Source organism: Corvus moneduloides, chromosome 3 (assembly GCF_009650955.1).
Source record: "Corvus moneduloides isolate bCorMon1 chromosome 3, bCorMon1.pri, whole genome shotgun sequence".
Taxonomy (NCBI): domain Eukaryota; kingdom Metazoa; phylum Chordata; class Aves; order Passeriformes; family Corvidae; genus Corvus; species Corvus moneduloides.
Window position 1 is genome coordinate 60537519 of NC_045478.1, and position 22206 is coordinate 60559724.

General features: G+C 40.3%; 1 protein-coding gene and 1 non-coding gene across 7 annotated transcripts; both read right to left on the reverse strand.

Annotated features, from left to right (window-relative positions):
- Positions 1–628: 628 nt before the first annotated feature.
- On the reverse strand, positions 629–21063 carry KATNA1 (katanin catalytic subunit A1). Of its 6 annotated transcripts, XR_004238749.1 has the most exons (12): positions 20348–20445; positions 15287–15461; positions 14410–14567; positions 12328–12511; positions 10339–10460; positions 8417–8522; positions 7925–8083; positions 6688–6814; positions 5049–5183; positions 4641–4767; positions 3492–3670; positions 785–973 (listed from the first exon to the last, which is right to left on the reverse strand). XR_004238749.1 is itself a non-coding variant. In XM_032101830.1 (11 exons), the coding sequence occupies exons 2-11, from the start codon at positions 15455–15457 to the stop codon at positions 775–777; spliced, it is 1488 nt and encodes a 495-aa protein (XP_031957721.1). In that variant the 5' UTR covers positions 15458–15461; positions 20843–21063; the 3' UTR covers positions 629–774. The 6 variants fall into 6 exon arrangements, 5 of the variants coding, with proteins under 5 accessions (XP_031957721.1, XP_031957720.1, XP_031957718.1 ...); XM_032101830.1 differs by lacking the exons at positions 3492–3670; positions 20348–20445 and adding an exon at positions 20843–21063 and having other exon boundaries at positions 629–973; XM_032101829.1 differs by lacking the exons at positions 3492–3670; positions 20348–20445 and adding an exon at positions 20839–21063 and having other exon boundaries at positions 629–973.
- TRNAG-GCC lies at positions 20698–20768 on the reverse strand. The gene has a single exon. It is a non-coding gene; the product is annotated as a tRNA-Gly (tRNA).
- Positions 21064–22206: the final 1143 nt, after the last annotated feature.

Sequence of the window (22206 nt, forward strand, 5' to 3'; positions counted from 1 at the left end):
CAACACATGCTGCCTTATCAGAACAGCCTTACCAGAATAACCGTGTAAACCAGGACCCAACTCACCAGTCTGGAGTTTTGCTGCTTGCAGTACCAGACAGTCAAGGAAGAAAAACTATTTCAGAATTAATGCCAGAAAGCTTTTCATTTCTCAAACTAACAAGGAAACTACACCTGTGACAGCATCACTGCTGGCTGCACAGAATTAGTTTATACCAGCTGGATGTATTTTAATATTACTTAACAGCTACTGTAAACCTGTGATGATCTTACCCCTTGCTCAAACTTCATTGACTCCATTGACTGTTCCAGCGTGAGGGTTGCTGGTTCCACACCTCAGCCTTTGCACAGGTTCTTTAACAACCATTTAAGGGCAGAATTCGCCAATATCAGCGAGGAAGACCATCGGCATCTTGTTTGTCCCATTTTCTCAGCATCCCTGACTCACTTAGCAGGGCTAGTTTGCGGGGTTTTATTGACACAAGAGCAATTTTTCAAGAGTAAATACTCTGATGAAAGGAGTTCTAGAACTGAAGTAATTTTAAAATCTTGAAAATCAAAGCAGATACTCATCAGCATGTGAGAAAAATGGGTGACTTTTGAGCTAGTTCAAAGAGAGGTAGGCAGAATTTGCATTTTCGAAAAAAATTTATTTAGACATCTGTTACTCTTAAATTACAAAAGTTAAAAAGAGCATGCAGTGCAGTGACACATCACTGATTACTTCTAAAGCTGTTTTAAGACATGAGGTGGTCTTTCTTCAAGAGAAGACAACTCAACATGATCCAAACTCAACTATCCATTTCTCGTATTTCTCAATGTCCGCAGCAGATACAGATTTAGAAACTTTCTTCAAAGCTATTTCAAAGTCTTCCATAGTTGTTGGCATGTGCATTTCATCTCGGGGAAGATTTCTTATTTCTTCTGGTGTCAAGCCTTCAATACGCCTCCTCATAGCCATCAACGATGCATCTCTAGTCGGAGGGTAAGAAAATAAAATCATTACTCAATGCAGGATGGCGAGTTCAATTGTTTGAAAGGCTCAACATGGCATTCCAGCTAAGCTGCTGCATTCAGAAAGATACAATAAAGAATTGTAAACTTTGATGGGAAGATCTCAAAGTGCTTGTACAAACTACAATACCATGCTATCCATATTTTTCAAACATGGCATTATCTGAACAGCTGCTATTCACAGGCTAGGCAAAAGAGGTGAAGACAAACTGGTTTAGCTGATGTCACTGCATGCCTATGATGCAGCTGCTGTTTATAGTATTTTTGAACAGCAACAAGGCAATAACAATTTCACTCCTCCTAGATATAGAAGGAGTAGCTGGAGTGTTTTGAATGTTTGAACAGGAATCCCACTTCAAAGACAGAGGAGTCAACAGTATCTACCTCTAACCGGTATGCTCACATCTCAGTGTTAAATGACAAAATCTGTTGTCTGTAGCTCCTCAAACTTCTGGCCTTAATAAGCACTGAGTGTTTTTATGAGTGTGTCATTTTCTTTCATGTTAGGTTTGACTACATTTAGATTTCCAGCAGGAAATCTGGTAGCAGCAGGTGATGAGCTGGTGAGGTGATAATTAGATAACACTGGAAGGCTAAAGTTCCTGCTAATTCATTGTTATATATCTTATAATAACCAGAAAATGCTGCTTATTTGTCTAGCAGTAAAAAAGATGGAAGTGTAATCTCGGTGATGTCACAATAGTATATTGTGTCATATCAGTAGGTGCGAATCCAAAGAGAGAAAAACTTACACGTTTGTCTTCCGGAAGGATTTAGGAAGATGGTTTGAGCATATTCTGTTTCAGTACCACCCCCTCCCCCCTGAAAGGAAACCATAGCTGACAGACTTAAGGAATTTACTAAATAATTCACAGAATTTACTAAGTAATTCACAGAATCACAGAATATTCCAAGTTGGAAGGGACCCACAAGGATCATCGAGTCCAACTCTTAAATGAATGGCCTTTACAGGGATCGAACCCACAACCTTGATGTTATCAGTACCATGCTCTGACCAACCGAGCTAATCTCAGTGCTAATTAATAAATTAAAACCTGTAACACAGGAGCAAAAATGTCAGACCAACCAAAAGGTTGCCTCATTGAACTCCGTCTCAACCAAATATCACCATGCTTTGCTGTTACATCATCATTTATAAACCATAAGCTACTGTTACACAGTGGGGTGGGGGGAACATTCCATGCATCTAATTTGCTTCCAGACAGCAGTTAAAAGAAACACAGAAAGTCCAGCAAAAACAATCCAACCAACCAGCCCATCATACCTTAACACACAGAAAGAACTGAAGTGCAGCTGCCACCACTTCCTTTTGTAAAGTCATTTTATGGACAGTCATTCCAAACGGAACTCCTGGTGCTTTCTCAAACGCACTCTTGGTGCCTGGAGAAGCACCAAAGCTGTATTCAAAAAACAAGCAGCCACCCACTGGAGGGGCCAGCAGGGGCCAGTTCTGTTCTGAAGGCCTTTCAACATTCACAGTCCACTCAAAACAACGATTCAAAGTCAGTTCATACTCACATCTAATCTGCAATTTAGATGCATTTTGTATTTCCTGAAAGTCATTTTAAAATGAAGGTTCACCTTCATTTCCCATGGTTATATGCTGACTGCTAGGAACTGTAGTGTTACCTCTGACTGGTTTTCACTCTGGCTCAGCAAACTTTGGACTTCACCTCAAATTCTTTAAGATAGGAGGGTCATTTCAGTAAACCAGAGCTCTTGGTCCACTTATTCTTAGGTTTTGCTTATGTCACTAGCAAGGACTGTCACAGTATACAGGCTTGGACTTTACTATGCTTACATACTGAGAGCCTGAATCATAAAAAAGCGCTTTTAAATCATCCACATCTTTTTGTCTCAACGTAAATGAAACAATCATGCCCAAGAGCTGTTTTTCCTGACACCATGAACAAAGTGTAAATACACAGGCTAATATGAGTACTTTCTTCGTGATTTCAAATCATGGACATCCAAATCCCAGTTCATCTGGATTTCTGCTTGCTGCCACCTCAGTCATCACTTCAGAGACCCACAAGTGGAAGATTCAGATGTTTCTTTGTGGGTTTTTTTATCTGTTTGCCTTTTTTTTTAATAGTATTTGTACAAATGGACTTTGGTTAAAAAAATCAAATGTAACTGTGTACAAATACATATACACATAAAATTCACTGAAAAACATCACAAGTATTTTCACTTCTAAAACAATGTATTGATATTCAGTATAAAATTAATTACAAACAACAAACACTGAACAGACTGGAGGAGACAAACTGCAGCTAAAATGCACAAAGCACCAGATCAAATAAACACTCTTTCATACAACATGAACCTATTAGCACAAACTGCTTTCAAAGCAGAACCAACACCAAGACTGATCAAAAGAACACCACAAATTCATCTCACAAACCTACAAATGAAACAAACCTGCACAACACAGATTCAGAGCAACTAACATACCATTCTTTTCCTAGACACTGTGCAAGGAGGCTCCAAACTTTTAGCTCAGCCTGCAGCAGCCCTGCTGACAGAGCCTTTGGCAGCAGCTTTGTGTACAGGCTACTTGCTGTCATCCCTGTGGCACAGCACATTGTCCTCTCAGCTGTGCTGACACGTGTCTGCAGAGCCACGTTAGGAATCTAGGCAAGAAACGGATCCACATTTGAGGAAGTAGCCAGGAGGTGCCTTTACTCCACCTCTCTCATCATGCTCAAAGCACAACCCCACAAAAGTTGGGCTGGAACAACTAGGAGCTGAAGCCTTGCCCTGCCACACTTCCATGCTACCTCCAAAGCCTGAAAGCAGCGTTACACAGGTGCTTATCAGATGACAACAGCACCTTAAGCAGCTTCAGTTCTCTGCCCCGTACTGCAGATCCCAGAGTTTGCCACTGCTGCAACTGTGCCAGTGCAAGTCTTTTAATGTGCATGGGACAACTGACACTTACCTCTTAATAGATCAGTCCTTTCCTTCCCTTTCCAATTTTTCAAAGAAAATATAACAGAAGGATTAGAAGGTATTTTTAGTCAATTATTTCAGGAATCTAGGCTAGAGAATATGCTCACAATTGTATGCCAATAGAACAGAGAAGATAGGGAAATGGAGCAGGTAGCAGAAAACTTTAGTCAGTCTCATCACAAAAACCAACGTGCTGAGTACACAGCTCTTGCACCATCACACAAGACTCTACACCTTTTCCATGTCATGAAGGAAGAAAACCCTGTGTTTTTACTTTAGTTATTCCAGCCTCTATCACTGTTGCCTCTTACACATGGATTTCTGCAGAAGTTGTACAACCCCAGCAGAATGACTTCAACTCTACAAGTTAAAGTTTACCATCCTGTGGATAGTCCTCATGCATGGAATTTAGTCTACATGAAAGAAGGTAGAATTTTACCTAAACCACAGCGGATTAGATTACTAGGTTGCAACTACTCTTCAAACGGAAATTTAGGTAAGTATTAATGCAGTATTTCACCTTTTAGCCATACATAAAAGACAAGTTACAGTCCATTTTTATGCAATAACTTTAATCACGTAAACTGGTTACCTTACAGTTTTCCCAGAGTCTGCAGCAGTAGTAACACAAATGATGCAATGTCAACTTACCTGCATACATTGGTAATGTCTGCACCTGAATAACCCTCCATTTTCTCAGCTATGTTTGCAAGGTCAACATCGTCAGCCAGTTCCAGCTCTCGCAGATTTATTTTCAGGAGTTCCTCTCTACCTTTGGCTAACCAGAGAAAACAAAATTGAGTCTATACAATTTGCTTTCTGAAGATAAATAATAAATTGAAGGAGGATAAGAGGGAAGAATGAGAAAAAGGACACTGTACTTGCTACAAGAATAAATGTTTATGTTTAAATTCAACCTGGTTCTGAATCGTAAGTGAATTTGCGTACATGTATCAATTAGATTTTTAAACCAAGTGATCAAAACTAAAGCAATATTGATAAAGTTTAGATTTTAGAATTTTTAACTACTCCTCTACTCCTCTCCCGAATTCTTCATACCTGATGGTAAAGGAATGTAAATTCTCTTTTCTAGTCTCCGTCGTAGGGCTTCATCAATATCCCAAGGAAAATTAGTAGCAGCAAGTACCATGACCATCTTAGAAGGATCATCATTTTCAGTAGCCCCCCCAACACCTGCAATGGAGAAAAGAGGAGGTAAAATATACATATGTTTTCTGAAATTTCATGTATGGAGAAAACAGTTCTCTAGTATTAAAGCAGCTACTCTACTGCACTTTAATAAGCCCAAGCATAATAGAATCACCAAGTGCAACAGAGTTCACTTTTTCATCTCTATGACAGCCTGCAAGCATAAATGGAAACTTGGTTTAAACAGGAGCAGGGGCAGAGGCCACTGCTCAGACCAGGAAGTTCCTCTCTATCATAGCTAGAATGGTTTTACAGGAGGTTGTTTGTACTTCTGCCAAAACAGTGGTTCAGTTTTCATGTCGACACCTTATAACAGCATGCAAGGAAACAAAACAACCCCCAACACCACCACCACACCAAAAACCAGACATCCCTCACAGTATTCACCAACAGCCACACAAAAGCAGCATGACTTCCCTACAAGGTGTCCTCACTTCTGAATTCAGGCCAAAGGTTCCACGTGTACAGATGGACTGTACAAACTGCTGAAGTAATGTTTAAATTTGGTGAACTAAATCACAACTTCTCAGAGACAGACAGAATACCTCAATTTCTAAACAGTATGAACCTGCTACAACAGGAAGAAGGTAATTTTCTTAAAGTTGCTACTCTCTGTATCTACTGTTTTTGCTTAGAACAACGGGATTGGGCTGTGGGATAGCCATTGCACCTAGTCTGCTTGAGAACCTGCATATAAAACACTATTTATGAAAGCCTAAGTAAAAGGATTCAAATAGTTGTTATTAATAAAATCAGATTATGTACATACTTGACATGAGAACAGTATTACAGCTCTTCTGCTCTTTAAAGACAAAAATAAAAGGGTACCAACATCAGAGAAGGAGAAATAAATATGCAAATCTTCTGACTCCTGGAATTCTATCACAAATCAGTCCATAGATTAGCACTTTTCAGTAGTTCCTTTCCTTCTCTGAGCTCACCAGAATATAAAAAGGATGCCTCTACAGCAACTCTGCGCTGTTACCTGCTTTTGAACTTCGCTGATTTGTGAAATACTAGCCACACATCTGTAGTGAACTCAGTGTTTTAAAATGAAAACTCTCCCAACCACTTCTATGAAATAGATGATCTTCACTTTTATTTATATTTTTGGGAGAAAGAGAGATCCCAAAGAAGTTAAGTGTAATGCTGCCTTTGAAGTTTAAATTGGAACAGGTAACAGTTCTTTTGAACCACTTTTTACTTAATTTTGAAGAAGTGAGTGACATGCCAGGCGAAGACTGAGAGAAACAGGGGGTTTTTCTGCTGCTCTTTTGAAATCATGTATTTTCTATTGAATCCTCCTTTTCTGAATCACTTTTGGCTCAGAGGCCAAAAGACTTTAACAACATCACTTGTAGCTTTTAACCCAAATTTCATGTAAGGCTTTAAAAAAACTGCTTCTGAAGAGTGAAGTTTTGAATGATTTTTGGTTTTTGTCCCTCAAGTTTCCTCCAGTCCAGCAGTTCCCAGTGATCAGGTTATTTACCATCCATTTGAACCAGCAGTTCTGCCTTCACACGTCGGCTGGCTTCATGCTCCTCTGAAGTTCCCCTGCGGCTACAGATGGAGTCTATCTCATCAATAAATATGGTTGTCGGGGCATAAAATCGAGCCTGAAGAAAGCAAAAGATAAAGAAGAAGCCGAGATAGCAGTCTACTCTCATTTAAGAAGTAGCAGCGTATTCAGAGCTGAGTAATGACGTATTTACCCCATTCTATCAGCTCACAAGTATTGAACAATCCCCACCCTTTCCTCTCTCGGACCCCTGCACTCAGGTACAGAGCAGCTGTGCATTCATTCACAGCATTTGAGTAGGAGGGCTTTTGGCAAAGTCCTGTAGTTGCTAGGGCTATAAAAAAACATTTAATAAGCTATAGGCAGTTTTCCACATTAGGAGTAACATTTTTAGCTGTGAAAGTCATCACAGAATGCTTGAATAAGATTTCAGTTAAAGTTAGGATGAATGTTAAGCTGGGACACCATGACATGGAACCTGTCCAAGAGAGGTCAACTGCAAAATAACTGACCTTTTTGAAAACAAGAGCATTTAAAGACAAGGATCCAGGATAATAAAAAAGAGCAGTTGAGATGCTGTTCATTGTGTATCTGCATTTTTGACTAATCACATTAAATGAGCTGGTACCAGACCTACCAAACCATAATGTGAAAGATCTTTTACTTCCTGACTTTTCTGACTACTGTAACTGCAACTCTGCTTTCCCCTTCAGTACTGTGCAAACACTGCATGCAAACCTGGTAACACATGGAAAAATAAGGCAACTATTTTCTGAGCCCATTTCAAGATTATGTGCTCTGAAGCCAAATTACAGTTTGGAAGGCCACTTCTTTTAAGCACAAACAAAAAACCACCCATAAAAACAACAAAACACAGCCTAAAAATAGGGTTCTCACCCAGAAAGCAATTAATTCCATCCCTATATTTACATTCAAGTATGTTCTGCAGCACTCACCAGCTTAGTGAGCTACCTCTAACATAGCAAGCTAACCCTTAAAATTAAAGCTGACCTAATTTTTCAGCTTTTATAAATCTATTTAGGAATAATCTTGAAATGCAAATGGGCAAATCAGAAATGCCCCAAGCATTTGAAGCTTGGAGAGCCGTTTATGTATGCTATGAGTATGAAACCTTGGTAAGGTTTCATTGTTCCAGAGGTGATTCTACTTCATTATCTCACTGCTCATATTCAGAAACTTAAATCACCATTTCAAACAGCAGACGAACAAGTTTCTCAGATTCTCCTCTGTATTTTGAGGTAAGTGTGGAAGAAGAAACATTGAAAAAAGTTGTCTTGCATTCAGTGGCTACAGCTTTTGCTAGGAGGGTCTTTCCAGTACCAGGAGGACCAACCATCAGCACACCCTATTAATATGAAAAAGAACCACTTTTAGGACAAGAACCAAAACAGAGAACTTTACAGTTTGTTTAGTGTAATAGTAAAATACTGGATGTACACTTTCCCTTGAAAAGTTATTCAAAGGTAAGTAATGAATACTATTGCTTACTTACACGTAGCTGAAGACAGTGCAGGTATCTGGCTGACATCTTTGTCTTGCTGTTATTATTTACCATAAATTTTGCTACTAAAATGTGGAAAGAATTTACTTAAACTGTAAAACATTTGACATTTCTTACTCTGCCAAGATGCAATCTCAAAATCCTACTTATGATCACAGAAGCAGGTTTTTTTCATACCTTCCAGGGTCTTCTAATCCCCTTAAAAAACTCTGGCATCCACATTGGTAAAACTACAGCTTCCTTAAGCAGCTTTTTGGCTTCTACTAAATCAGCAATGTCATCCCTGACAAGAAAGAGAAAGTTGTTTGACAGATTCAGATGGCATGCAAGAGTCACTCCACAGCACAATTAAACTTACACACCAGCTCTCCCATAAACCCAATGCATTTTCCTGAATTATTTACGTTCTAATGGCAAAAGCCTGTAACAACTACAATTGGCATCTGGCAGGTAGACTCCAGCTGGATGCAAAAGCAAGAACGACATGAACTATTTCACTAGAGCACCACTGTCAGTATACACAGAAGAACAAGCAGAGTAAAGCAAGTTGGTGCAACTTAGGCTAACTACAGATTATGCTTTCTTCTTTTGCTGAGATGGCCCTGAAACTTAAATACCTTCTTTCATTGTTACAAGAACAACTTGCTGAAGACTAGTAAATGGAGTAGAATTAAAGAGAATTTTTAGAATTCTTTTTCAGAGTTACAAATGTATTAATTCTTAGATACCTTACAGGCTGGTCTTATTTCCTTGAGGGTAACTCTCAGGGCATTCCTCTTATCAGCACGTGCCCAAGTAACATTTTGGTTTCAAAACACATCTATATGAAGAATTAGTTTCAAATCTGAAGTCGTAATTTAAGAGTCAATATAAAAACTGAAACACATTTAAATATTAAACTGAAATACAGGACAGCTGCATGCACACAAAGTGTTTTGTGGGGCTGTTCAGGGTTTTTTAAAGCCTACTTTATTTGCCAAAAGATTTTTGCTCATTTAATCCTCACAAAACCACCTAAGCTTGGAAACATTTGAAACACAAAACAACCTTTGTATAAGGTTTAACACATTTATGTAAAGGTACTGGCACAGGATTTTATTTATACTAGTGGCCACATCACGTCCAGCAACATTTCAAAGGGTTCTGATATTGACATAGCTCCTTTGTTAATTGATGCCTTTTCCTGGTCTTAAAATCAAGAGTCAGACACGGTTAGAAGGGGAAAAGGGATTTTACCTTGGTATTTATTTTAAGGATCCTTAGGTGCACACGTCCAGGTCAAATGCACCTCAATGCACCTTGCAATGCACACCCCCAAAAGATCTGGTCTAATATTATAGGTTTTACTAATTAGCATATCTATCAAAAATTCCCCAATGAGAGACTCCAATGAGCCCCCCTCCCCAAGGAGCCTCACCCTGGATGGTTCTATCTTAGTTTACAAATGTGTTCTGGAGAGGACCTTGGGGTCTGGGGCACACTGATCCCTAACTACAAAGCTTCTAAAATGTTTAGTCTCCTAGCTTGACAAGTCCAAGAATGTAGGCAAAAAGCACTAAAGAGTACAGAAGTTGTAAAAAAGGTATAACAGGGGTATAAAAGAAAAGGCAAAAAATCTTCATGGCATCATAATCAGTTTTCTGTCTTGCTATGCCCCGGAGTAGCAAAACAGATTTCAAATCAAGAGACACTGACAGACATTAGAAAGTTTTACATTGCAAAAGAGTATCTCAAAAATTGATTTTAGGACTCTCAGAAAATTTTGATAAGCTTCATAGGGCCAGGTTGGAGAGGACTTTAGGCAATCTGATCTAGGGAAAGATGTCCCTGCCCATGGCAAGGACTGCTTAAGCTGATCTTTAAAGGTCCCATCCAGCCCCAACTATTATATGAAGCTATGTGTGGGGGGGGAAAAAAAACTGAGCTCTAGAAATATTCAGCTACATAAGAAGTTTAGTTGCCTATTCAAAGGCAGTAAGGAAAAGCTGTATATACTTTCCTTACGTAAGTATCTGATAAAATACTTAATTCTTGTCATATCATGTAAGAGGGAATAGAAACAACAACTCAAGAGGCTAAACAGCAGTACTCAAACTTACCATCGAATGTTGGGATTCTGAGAAATTATATCTCTTTCCAAAGCTTCTACTAAATCTTTGTCATATCCAGTACTATCAAATTTCTTTGGTTCAGACTCTGAAATCTCTGATGTGGATTTGTTCTACATATAAAGGATACAACAATGTAAATACATAACAATGGTTATGCTACTAATTAGTTTTTATCACAATTCCATAACAGCATCATATTTTTAGAAGGTGGCAACATAAACCAGCATGAATATTATGAAGCATCCACATTACAGCTGCACTGCAGGATGGATCCGTGTGTTTCACCCAGATTTCTGTACTGCCCTTGTTCCATTTCCTTCTCCCCAAAGCCAGCATATTGCACTGATGCAGTTTCTTTGCTTTGGTACCTAATCAAAACTGCATACACCTATCCCAGTGTAACAGTTTCTGCCTCTTCTCCCAGAGAAACCTAAAACTATCTGAGACAAGGTAGCGGGAAATAATGCGTAAGACTGGACCACGAAGTGTCACACTGAGAGTATCTCAAATTCTCTAAGTGTCATAAATATGCCATGTATATGGGACACAAAAAACAAAATTAAGTGTGATTTCCATATGTAGAATGAGCAGAGGTGATCTGCAGGGAGACCACAGGGGTAAAACCAGAGCTAATTAACTGATACAGAAGCATGGACATGAACAGCAGAGAAGCAGCTCTGCAGCAGAATTGAAGCAAAGAAGCTACACAGTTGAAAGGGCTCAAACAGCAGAAAGAATGCAACTGAAGGGAAATAAAATGCACTAGACATACCCTGGTTTTATACATTTAACAGCAAGCACTGGTGATGACAGAACAACTGTAAAAGAGAAAAAGAGACCTATCCTGTCTCTCTGTGGGTATATTCTGATGGAGAGAGTATTATCACTCAAAGACAATCTAATTTAGCTCCTAATAAAAGTAGCAGCTTACACAGCTAAAGAATTCCACCCTTGTAGATTATGCTATCTCCACAGGCCATGATACCTTGCCACAACTTAAGGTTGCTGAAGCTAACAAACTATTGCATGGATATTTGATTTCTTTAGACCCTGGAAAACTAGGAATCTACTGTTTCCTGTATGGTCTCTTACTTTGGTCATCAGCTACATTTATGGAGACCAGAACACAAAGTGAAAATTAAAGCACTCTGATTGCCAAGAACAGATCAGAGTTCAAGTATGCTGGGGTTTTGTTCATCTAAAACTGAATAGAGTATGGAGCTAGCACCAGATCTCAAAAAAACCAAAAAACAAAAAAAACCCCCACAAGACTCTCCTTTAAGGATTAAGTAAATCTTGAAATGCTTTGAAGAGGCAAGTCAATCTTGCTTTACATTATACTCAAAGCAATTAAGCCACAAAGATGTCCCACTTGAATGAGTGCCACCAGGCTCCATCTCAGAAATCCAGTGGTATTAATTTTAAACAACTGCCTTCAAGTTGCCGTAAACACGCCACAGAATCACAGAATGGGTCAGGTCAGAAGGGACCACAGTGGTGGTCCAACCTCACTGCTCAAGCAGGGTCGTCCCAGAGCGCATGGCACAGGATTGTGTGCAGACGGTTCTTGAGTATCTCCAGTGAGGGAGATTCCACAACCTCTTTGGATAACCTGTTCCAGTGCCTCGTCACCCGCACAGTAAAGAAGTTCTTCCTCATGTTCATCTGGAACTTCCTGTGCATCAGTTTCTGCCCACTGCCTCTTGTCCTACTGCTTGGCACCACCAAGAAGAGCTTGGAAACACCCACCTTCAGATACATTTACCAGATCCCAACTTCCCAGAGCAACTGTTTGTTTTTAATTAATCCATAATCAACACTGTGCACAAAGCAAAGACACCCTACAAGGTAAGATTCAAATCAGCACGCTGACATGAACAGAAGAAACATTTTATAGGGATGTCATTTTAGAATACACTCAGTAGTAAGAAAGCAAGTCTGACTTTCAGAACTCCATGAAGTTATTTGCAAGTTTACCTTTTCCTCTTTTCCTTTATTTTGCTGATCCTTTTTTTCCCGGCTGCGGACTGCCTTCCCTTTATCACTGGGATTTCGAGAGGATGGACGGTGAGAGCCTCTGACAGCTGCACTTACACGATTATTGTGAGCTCTGCAATCACTGCACGGAGCAGACTGACGCTTCCTGGGTCCTGGCGAAGGTCTAATTAGTTGTAACATATGCAAAAAGCCTCAGTGTAAAGCCACTGGTGAGCACTACCTAACCAAATCAACTGGTTACAAACTGAAAAGCCATTTTGCTCAAGATAAAAATCTGCATGTCAGAAACAGCTATATGTCAAGGACAGGTATTTTAAGATAGTCAGTAAAAATCCATTTTCCCTTTGCCACAAGCTCAGGGTCCACTTTTTAAAACAAGTGCTTTGCTTTGTATATTTCATCAGTAAAAGTAATATGCAACCTAGAAAAAATTAACAAACAAAAAAATTCTGCTTATCACCATGGTCCTCACTTCTCTACACAAAGAAATGTAAAGGTTTTGTGGGAATGACAATTTTATTTTCATTTCCTTTTGCTCCCACTTCCTTTGAAGAAAAACATGTATGTGAGGCCTCCAGTTGCTGGAAATGAAACTGCTTCTAGAAGTGCCTGGGAATAAACCACTATTGTGACTGGTATTATGGACTTCTTTTTTAAAATTCAGTTTCTTTCCCATACAAGTCCATTACTCTCACAGATACACTTTTTCCATGGGCCCCCCTAAAACTTCAGCATTAATAAGCTACTAGCCAAGTTTAAGTTCAGGGATATTTCCAGAGAACGGAAAATCTAAATCTTTGATTTGGAGAGCATTTACTGAAACTAAATGATGTGTTTTGATGCATCATTTAAGATGTGTCAGGATCCTTCACATAATACCTTCACAGAAATTGTCTTTAATTGATTCACAGCAGTGAGTTTGTCAGAACACTACAGATCTCTTCAGGATGAAATGCATATTACACTACATGAATATGCTGATGGTAAGACCATACGTGTTAGGAGTATTTTCATTCTCCAAGCGGAATTTCTACCAACCTATTTGTATTTATGAACACAACGGATTCCACCCCAAAGCTCAAAATACACAGTGTGATTCCACACCTAATTTCCACCTCAGTTTGTGAGTTCTGCTATCTCAAGATGGGAATTGATGCAACACAGCCCAAGTTTTCACTGTGGCTTTTTCATATTGCCACAATTCAATACTTCAGCAGCTGGCAAGACAAATGGAACAGGAACAGTTCTCTCAAGACCTTCCCTTTTTATAAACATGAATTTGTGTATCTTTTCTCTAGAAACCCTCAAAACATTAGGAAAGTTCCACCTCTCAGACTTTATCCTTCCATAACATTTGACTGAATTCGGCTGTGAGTATTCCAAAGTTATTAAATGAGATATACAGAAATAATGTGATCACACAGGACCCATTTCTTTCAGAAGGTAGGCTTAAAATAAATCAATTTAAAAATAGACATTAAAATGTACCCATAAAGACTGAAGGTATCTCTCTGTGAGAAAACCCTTGTAAGTTCAAAGCCTCAAACAATAATTTGACAATACAGCTGAAGTAATCTGACAATCACTTTATGTCAAAATGCACAGTTCTGTGTCTGCTCTGCATGTACTCCTGTTCCCTCCTCTGTGCTACCACTGGCATATGTTAGAACCTCCAGTGAACCAGCTCAGGCAGCTACTCACAAAAAAAAAAAGAAAAAAAGCCAAACAAAAACCAACTAGACACACAGAACAATGTCTTTAGCATCCTGAACCAGCTAATTAATGCCAACAAAGACAAAAGGGAAATAAAAAGTCAAAACCAAACAACTCAGCCAACAGCGGGTAGGGGAAGAAGCTTGACACTAGTCAGGCCAATGTAAGATAAAAACCCCAGAACATTCTGGATTAGGCTGCCTCAAAATGACACCTCCTTCACCACAAGCTGCTGGTGCGAGTGTTACACATCTAAGTTCAAGAACAAAAATTACACCACAACAGGCTGAAGTCAAAGCACACTTTGTCCTGATAAATATTAATTTAGGTCTTCAGGTTTCCTCTTACCTACGTTCAGCAGGTACTGGCAAAGACCAGACTTCTGCATCGTGAGCTGGTAATTCTTGTTGCGAGGCTTTCAATGGAGTATTGTCTAGTTTAAAACTCTCCAGTGTTTTCATTATATCTTTCACATGCTTAGCTTCCACACTTATCTCCTGCCAAACCTGATTAAAAAAAAAAAAAGGTAGATTAGGCACATTAAGCACACTGGAAATAAGTTTGTAACAGTCCTCTGTTCAAGCCCATGTAATGCCTGGATGGATTCCACAGGGTTTAACAAGCTACCTAATTCTACTTCAATAAACAAGAATTATGCACATTAGATACTAAGGAGGTTTTTCTGCCTTCCTCAGCACATTTAAAGGACAAACTGAGAGATTTTGGATCTAACAAAGACTTTTGACAAATTCTGCAGATTAAACAGGTATGACAAAACCTAACAGACTAAATATCAATCAGAAGTATCAACCTAATAAACAGAATACCAATGAAAAGAAATTATGGTTTTTGTTGAGGACAAATTGACAATTCACTTGCTATTAAAGACCTTAGCCCCACTAAAACATTGGGGGAAATAAGACCCAAATGATACCAGACTAAAAAATTTCAGCATAACAGGCACTCATCAGCAAGTAGCCAACAAGGCAGACAGTGCACTGGCTCCCAAGGAGCATGTTGCATTGACTGTTCTGCCACTGAAAGACAAGTCATAAAGATGACTTAAACAAGTCTATATAACAAAAAAGAAGCCTATATATGACAACACTTGTTTATTAGAGAATAGGGGTAGGTCTTTTTATATTTTTGTTTACAATAAGATAGGCAATTCTTGCTACTTCAATGCTTTCCTCCCCCCAAAACGTCCCAGAAAAGTGTAATTTACCTGCTGCCATTTCTGTTGCAGATAGGTATCTCTCACAGAGTACAGATACTTATTCATTTGGTCAAGAACTCCCTGGTAGTAGACCATTGCAGAGTCATAATTTCCCAGTAAGGCATATTCACGGGCCAACTTCACATTCTCAATGATCATAACAAGGCTCATGTTCAACATGAAGCTGAAAAAAACCAGGAAATATTAAGGAAGTAAAAAACCCAACCCAGTACCGGAACAATTTTTTTGAAGTATTTTCATATGCTTATTAGCTCATTTGGCATACCAAAATAAAGAAGCTGAAAAAATACCAGATAGACAAAAAAGGCCTAAAATTAATGTCATCCGTATAAAAAGATAACTGATATTCTGTTACTAGAAATTAAACTTTTCATGTCACAGCTTTGCTTCTTGTCACAGAGATTCTGTCAAAAAGCCCATATAAAATATGCAGATTTAAATGCACTGTTTCAAGTCACAATTGCATACTCTCCCTGCCTCTTTATTCTACTGTAAGATAAATTAGTATTTTACTGTGCTGGCCTGTGGTTTAAAACAAAAAACACCCATCAAGTAATAAATCAAAGCTCTTCTTCCTAGTGCATTGTGTTTAGTTAACTTTTTTTTGTCTTAACATTCCATGCATGTGAGTTTTAACAGTCTAATTTTTGCCTTGCGGAAAACACTGTTCTTCCATTAGTTTGATCTTACAATTCTTCAATTTTATTTAATGTTTCTTTGTAACAAATATCCATCTTCCATGCCAAGCTTGCATCTTTCTATCACTTTCCTTCTTACACTTAAAAATAAACCCTTGAAAAACATTGAGGCTGTTTAAGTTATCACTGAAAGTAAGCAAAAGCCACAATTAAACATTTAGTGTGTAACTACCCATTTTATTTAACATATTGTTCAAACCATGCTATTTTTCCCTGCCAGTGGTGGTTGTTCATGGTTTTTTTGGAGCAAACATCATAGACTGTGACTACTTCCACTTTGTAGCACTAGCAGAATCTGTGCTTTTAGATTAGAATAGCACAGAAGTATTATTTACACAAGTACAGTAGAAGTAGTACTCATTCTTTACAGTGCCACTGTCCATAGAGCAGTCTCCCATGTTACTGTCAGTGTCTTTAATACACCCCATCCCCTTCTCTAAGACACCTGCACTGTCTCCACTTTTCTTGCCTCTTATGCACCAAGAATGCCACTCACCTCCTAATTTCTTAACCAGGCACAGAAAACATTAAAATCAGCAAATAAACATGCCTGCAAGAGAGTTGTCCTGCTCTCATTTTGGTACCTGTACCCAGTGCCAGGAAGAAGCAACTGCAGACAAGCAATTCCAGCTAAGCCCTGGGATGAAGCACACTTGATACAGATCAACTATTTAAAGAATGTAAGAGGCACTAAATTCACATGCGCCATAAACAGACCTAAGACGGAATATATTTTAAGACCAGGTCAGGGTCCAATTCAGACACATTATCAGAGGTTTCAGAAGCCACACTTTGCACACACCTGCCAACCTACTGCTAAAATGTGAGCTCTCCATTTTAAAAGGGACTGCTAAGTACAAATCAAACATTTTAGGGCTTTCACTCTTTTTTCTGACCCCTTTCCAAGTAGTTTTATGCACAGACACACAGCTCAGGCATTCCTGAGCCAACATCCTCTTCTTTTTTGCTTCCATCCTCTTCCTTCCCCAGCTTCCCTTGGAGCAGATAGCTGCTGTCAAAATTTTCGGTCTGAAACACAAAACTCTGGAAGCAGGGGAGCTGAAGACAGGCCTCTGAGAGCCCGCACCCATCCCTGCAGAAGGGACCCGTGGGGGTGAGCTTGGAAACGTGCTATCACACAACCTCCACCGTGTAATCTCACTCCAGCCAGACACTCGCCCAGCTGGCCATGATGTCTACAAGCTGATACAGTTAATGTGACCACCAACTACAAAGACTAACATATCCCAGGCTAATTAGGCTGTGGAGACAGAGTTTGGCTTGGGAGTTTTGTTGGTTTTAACCTCAGGAGAAAGAGCTTGAAGATGTTTGTCAGCTGCTGTATGGATCATCACACAGATGTTACCAAAGTTTTCCCTGCTATATTTAGGAGCAAGCTTTTCCACTCCTGCTCATCCTACCAGATACACCTGTTTGCCTGTCCTGAGAATTCAAACCGATGACTAACACTACTGAAATCACAAGTTGAGCAAGATGCTAATAGACATTTTAAAAATCAAGTAATAGCAAGTTACTAAAACCAAACTAGACTTTTAAATACAGAGGGAAGTCACAGGTAACTTTTTTTCATTGAATGCTGTAGAGCAATCCAAGCAGAACAGCAACTCTATGTATCCACAAAAAGAAAAAAAAAGTTTTTAAGAATAGCTTTCATTTGGAAATGTGAAAATAACTATTTTTTTTTTTTTTAAAAACCCCAAAACTAAAGAGGCTAAGCCAGAAATATATGAAAGTTTGGGAACAGAAGGATAACACTGCAAATAATAAAAGAGTAAATGAGATTTTCAGGTTAGAAAAGGCAGAGAAAGTAAGGACAGAAAGTAGAAACAGACATGTAAGCAGAATGAGCTAGTAACTCATGGGAAGAAAAAAAGAAAAAACAAGGTGCTCACGCAAGTTTGTAATGCTACTGGAATCCACCTGTTTCATCAGTGGTATTGAAAATGCAACATAATTTAGTTTAAACTAGAAAACAAATTTAATTTGTTACTTCATCTTGACTCATAAGAGCAGAAGAGCTTGAAGTGGCTTCCAAATGCAAGACTCTTGAGTACAAGTGAGGCAGAAAAAGCTGCTGGCTCTGCTTATGTCTGGACATGCCACTGCTGCTGCCACTTGACTTCTGGCAGTGTCAGAGCTGATACACTAATCAGAGTCCATGGCTCTGCTGCACCTGTAACTGAAGATGCTAAAGCCGTTCTAAGGGGGAAAAAGAAGAGTTAGGGTACTAATCTGAAAGTAGACTGAAGTTTGTGGCAGAAGGTCACAATACACTGGGGCAGCTCAGCCGGGTGTAGGATGTGTGAGGCATGAGTACACACAAATCCAGAGTTAAACCGGAACTGAAGGGATTAAAACTCTCACAAAACTAAGCCGACACTACTCAATAATTTTTAAAGTATTTACAAACACTTAGCAATATTGCGTATGTTTACAAGTCCTTGGTGCTATCACGTAACAGGATGTCAAAGCAGCAGGTCTGCACTTATCAGCCATGACCTTTCCATGAATCATGGACCAATGAAGTTATCTGTGTTCCAACAGCCACTAAAGCACTAAAAAGCTCGTAAAGTTTACAGTGAACAGGATACAAGGAAAATAACCTAAGCACTTTGTCTTGCCAGTTTAATTCTTCACTGTGTACAAACACACACGCTTCACAACAAGAATAATCACTCTTCACACTAGCTGTGAGTATGTAAGGTTCCCCAAAATCAACCCTTCTCTAGTAACAAAATACATTTTATCATTTGCTCCAAGGACCTAAAATATTTTTAGACTACAGAACAGCCAAGTCCAGCGAGGGTTGAACCTAACAAAAGTTCAAGATCCCTACGGCTTGTGAGAATGAGGTTTTGGAACTTTTTTTTGTATTTCATTTGAAAGATAACAGCCTGACCATTATCAAGAAAACACGGGGGATACTTCATGTTTTCCATAATGACTTCAAGAAATCAGCATAAGGAATAACTGTAAGTAATTTCTGCTCACAGTGATATGTTAGAATCCGGGAAACGGTAACTGAACACTGCATCAATCCTGTAACACAAAGAAAAACTTTAAAAAATAAAATACGAGATTGATATGCAGAGATGAGAAGTGAAGATTAACACTGGAGTGTATCAGTTACTGTGGTGGACCTGCTGACTCGAAGAACAGCACGAGCCATACATGGAAAATACTTCCAAGGAGTTCTTTGCTCCAACCTCAATGTCTACACTAAGCCAGAGCCTGAATTTTGGCAGAGTACACATGTTTCCATTATTTCAGCCTGCTATACAGGCTCTGACATCAAAGCAACCGTGTAATACTTACAAAGTTCTCTTGGCAAGCCAGATGAGAAAAAAACACCCCAAAGTAACAGCTTTCAGGAATCAGTTTTTACTGAAGACATGATAACCTTGCATCATCTCCGAGCTCCATTCCAGCTTTAACACCTTTCCTCATAACATCCACGGCCAACATTTGGTATTGACAAGTGATTATGTCAATTACCTGGGAATAAGAGCTGCCAGACTTACCGGACACTAAACAAAATGGTTCTCATTCCGTTGCTGTATTCAACAGTAACGGCAGCAAAAGAAGACCACAGCAGCCACAAATATAAATATACCTGGCCGTTTGTGCGAACAAACAAACAAAAAAAAAATCAATCACTAGGCAGAGATACACTGGTAGCAAATGATTTTATGTTTTCCAGGCTAAGCCTTTCAGAAGACTTTATTAAACATGCTACTTACTCCCCGCTTCAGGGGGGCTAGCATTCTTTTTGATGCTCAATGTTAAATTAGCAAATTTCTTCGGAAGTTTAGAGAGGTCCGCGGCAGAATGGATACCTGGAATTGCTGCCCGCAGCTTCTCTCTGTCTGGACAGAAAATTTGCATCATCGCAGATTCCTGCATATTAACAAAAACCCCCAGAACCAAAAAAGCAGGTGGAGGGTGAAGGGAGAAGTAGGAAGCAGAGCTCCGTGCCCGTGCCGGCAGCACCAGCAGCCCACCCAGGCGGACTGCGGAGGCCGGGAGCGCCGGCCGCACACCTGCGGGCAGCGGCAGCCCCCGACGGCGATGCCCCGTGCGGCGCCAACCACGTGTGAGCCACAGCCCTCATAATGAGACCGCCGAGCTCCGTGGTCATGGTCACCGCTGTCGCGACAGCCACCACCGCGGCCCCTCGCCCTCCGGCTCCGGGACAGAGCAGCGGAGCCCGCCCGTGTCCGGGAGCCCTCGGGGCGGCCCCGCCACGCGGGGCGCGGCCATCGCCCCCCGCCCCGGGCCGCAGGGACAGGCGGGCCCGGGCGGACACCGCGGGCCCCTCTCGCTCACTTACTCCTCCCCAGAGCTCGCACCGGCAGCGGCGGCAGCAGCTCTCGACAGCCACGAGTTCTTCACTCCTTCCGCCCCCCTTCCTCCTGCAGCGGCACTGGCCCCGCCCCGGCCCTGCCCGCCACCTCCTCCCGCCGCCGCCGCCGGCAATTTTTGAAGGCAAATCCGGCTGCGTCACTTCCAGCCTGGTGGGACGGGGGACAAGGTCCGCCCAGCAAGGCCGACAAGGAGCCGGTGTCTGTTTGAGAGTTATTACTAAAAGGGAAGAGCTGGTTTGGTTCTATATTTTAAGGAGTAGTGAAAATAAAAAATTTAAAAAGGCGAGGAGAAGCCAAGTGGAAATAAAAGAGCAGCTGCATTGGCCGGGAATCGAACCCGGGCCTCCCGCGTGGCAGGCGAGAATTCTACCACTGAACCACCAATGCTTGCGCGAAAGAAAGGTTGTGCCTTCGTCAGTCGAAGATGACGAACGCGGATTCCCCCCCACCACTTTACCTACCTGAGATCCTGCCGTGGTGGTCGAGGGGCTTCCTTCGGCTATTTCCTTTCCGTAACTCACAAATGTGAGTTTTGCCGAGTGAATAGCACGCACCCACTTTTATCTACGTGTTCTTTGCTTGTGACTTGTCTGCACCTCTTCAAACTCTCGCAGATGGTGTTATTCCGGGGAAGAAAACGCATCTGAGGGTGCTGAGGAAAACCTGCTGCCGAGAGGAGTCAGACCAGGAAACTGCCCTTGAGTGTCCTGATGGAGCAGGACCTCATCACCTGTCTAAATAGACTCAGCTGCTTAGCAACAAATAGGATCTAAAGGTTGGGCACAATGCAGGAGGTTTATGATAGTCCTTCAGGGTGAACTCCAAACCCCCACAGCAGTATGTCATCCTCTAATTAAGTATATCACATCCATTCTTACGTGTTGTTCTTGTATTTCTACCCATTCTTAAACTGGCACTTTTAGTCTATCCATTTAACAAGTGTCTACATTTAAAATAATCATTCCTACATTACTTCAGCTGTAAAGACACAGAAAGCTGCGGCTGAGCTTCTAAAATTTTAAGTGTATCACAGCACTTGGTTGATGAGAGCTGGAGGAATTTCCCTTCTCCCCTTTGTAGGTGGGCTAATGAATAAAAAATGGTGCTGTACTTCCACAACCTCCTCCCCAAATGTAGAAGAATTAGGATATAATTCAGTCTCTCCAATAATACACTAGTTTCTGCATTAGCACTTTGAGATGTCTACCTAAAGAAGGGGATTTTCACAAAGACAAATACAGACGAAAGCTATGATACATTGTCCTCTTAAGGAACAGCTTCATGATACATAATGTATCGTAAATAATAAAAATCATAATAGTAATTCCTAATATTTACTTATTTTGATGGAAGAGCCAGCAGAGGACATGGAAAGAACACCATCAAACTGAACACTTGAACATCAAAATACATACTTTTGAGAACAGGTTACGAACATGAGATGACAGCCAAGTACAATAGCATTTCTACTGTTACACTTGTGCCATTTTATTGTTAAACAGTAGAGCTGTTGCAGCATAAAGGGGACTTGTAAAGGGAAGTGAAGGAGGACAGAAAAATAAATTCATTTGGACAACTAGCATTTACCTTTCATATTTGAATAGTGAAAAATAAGAATGTGATTTTCACTTCTTATAAAGATTCAGTGTGGGGTTTATTACTCCATGAAGTGCTACACTACAGAAACCGATTCTGAGAAAACAGAAACAGTTTCTGTAACTCAGGAATGTCACTGACTATCAGTATCCAGTAATTCAGTTAGGCTGCTCACAAGAGCAGGAGTTCTCTCTCTTATTCTGAAGTAACTTTTAAGGTGTCAGTGCAA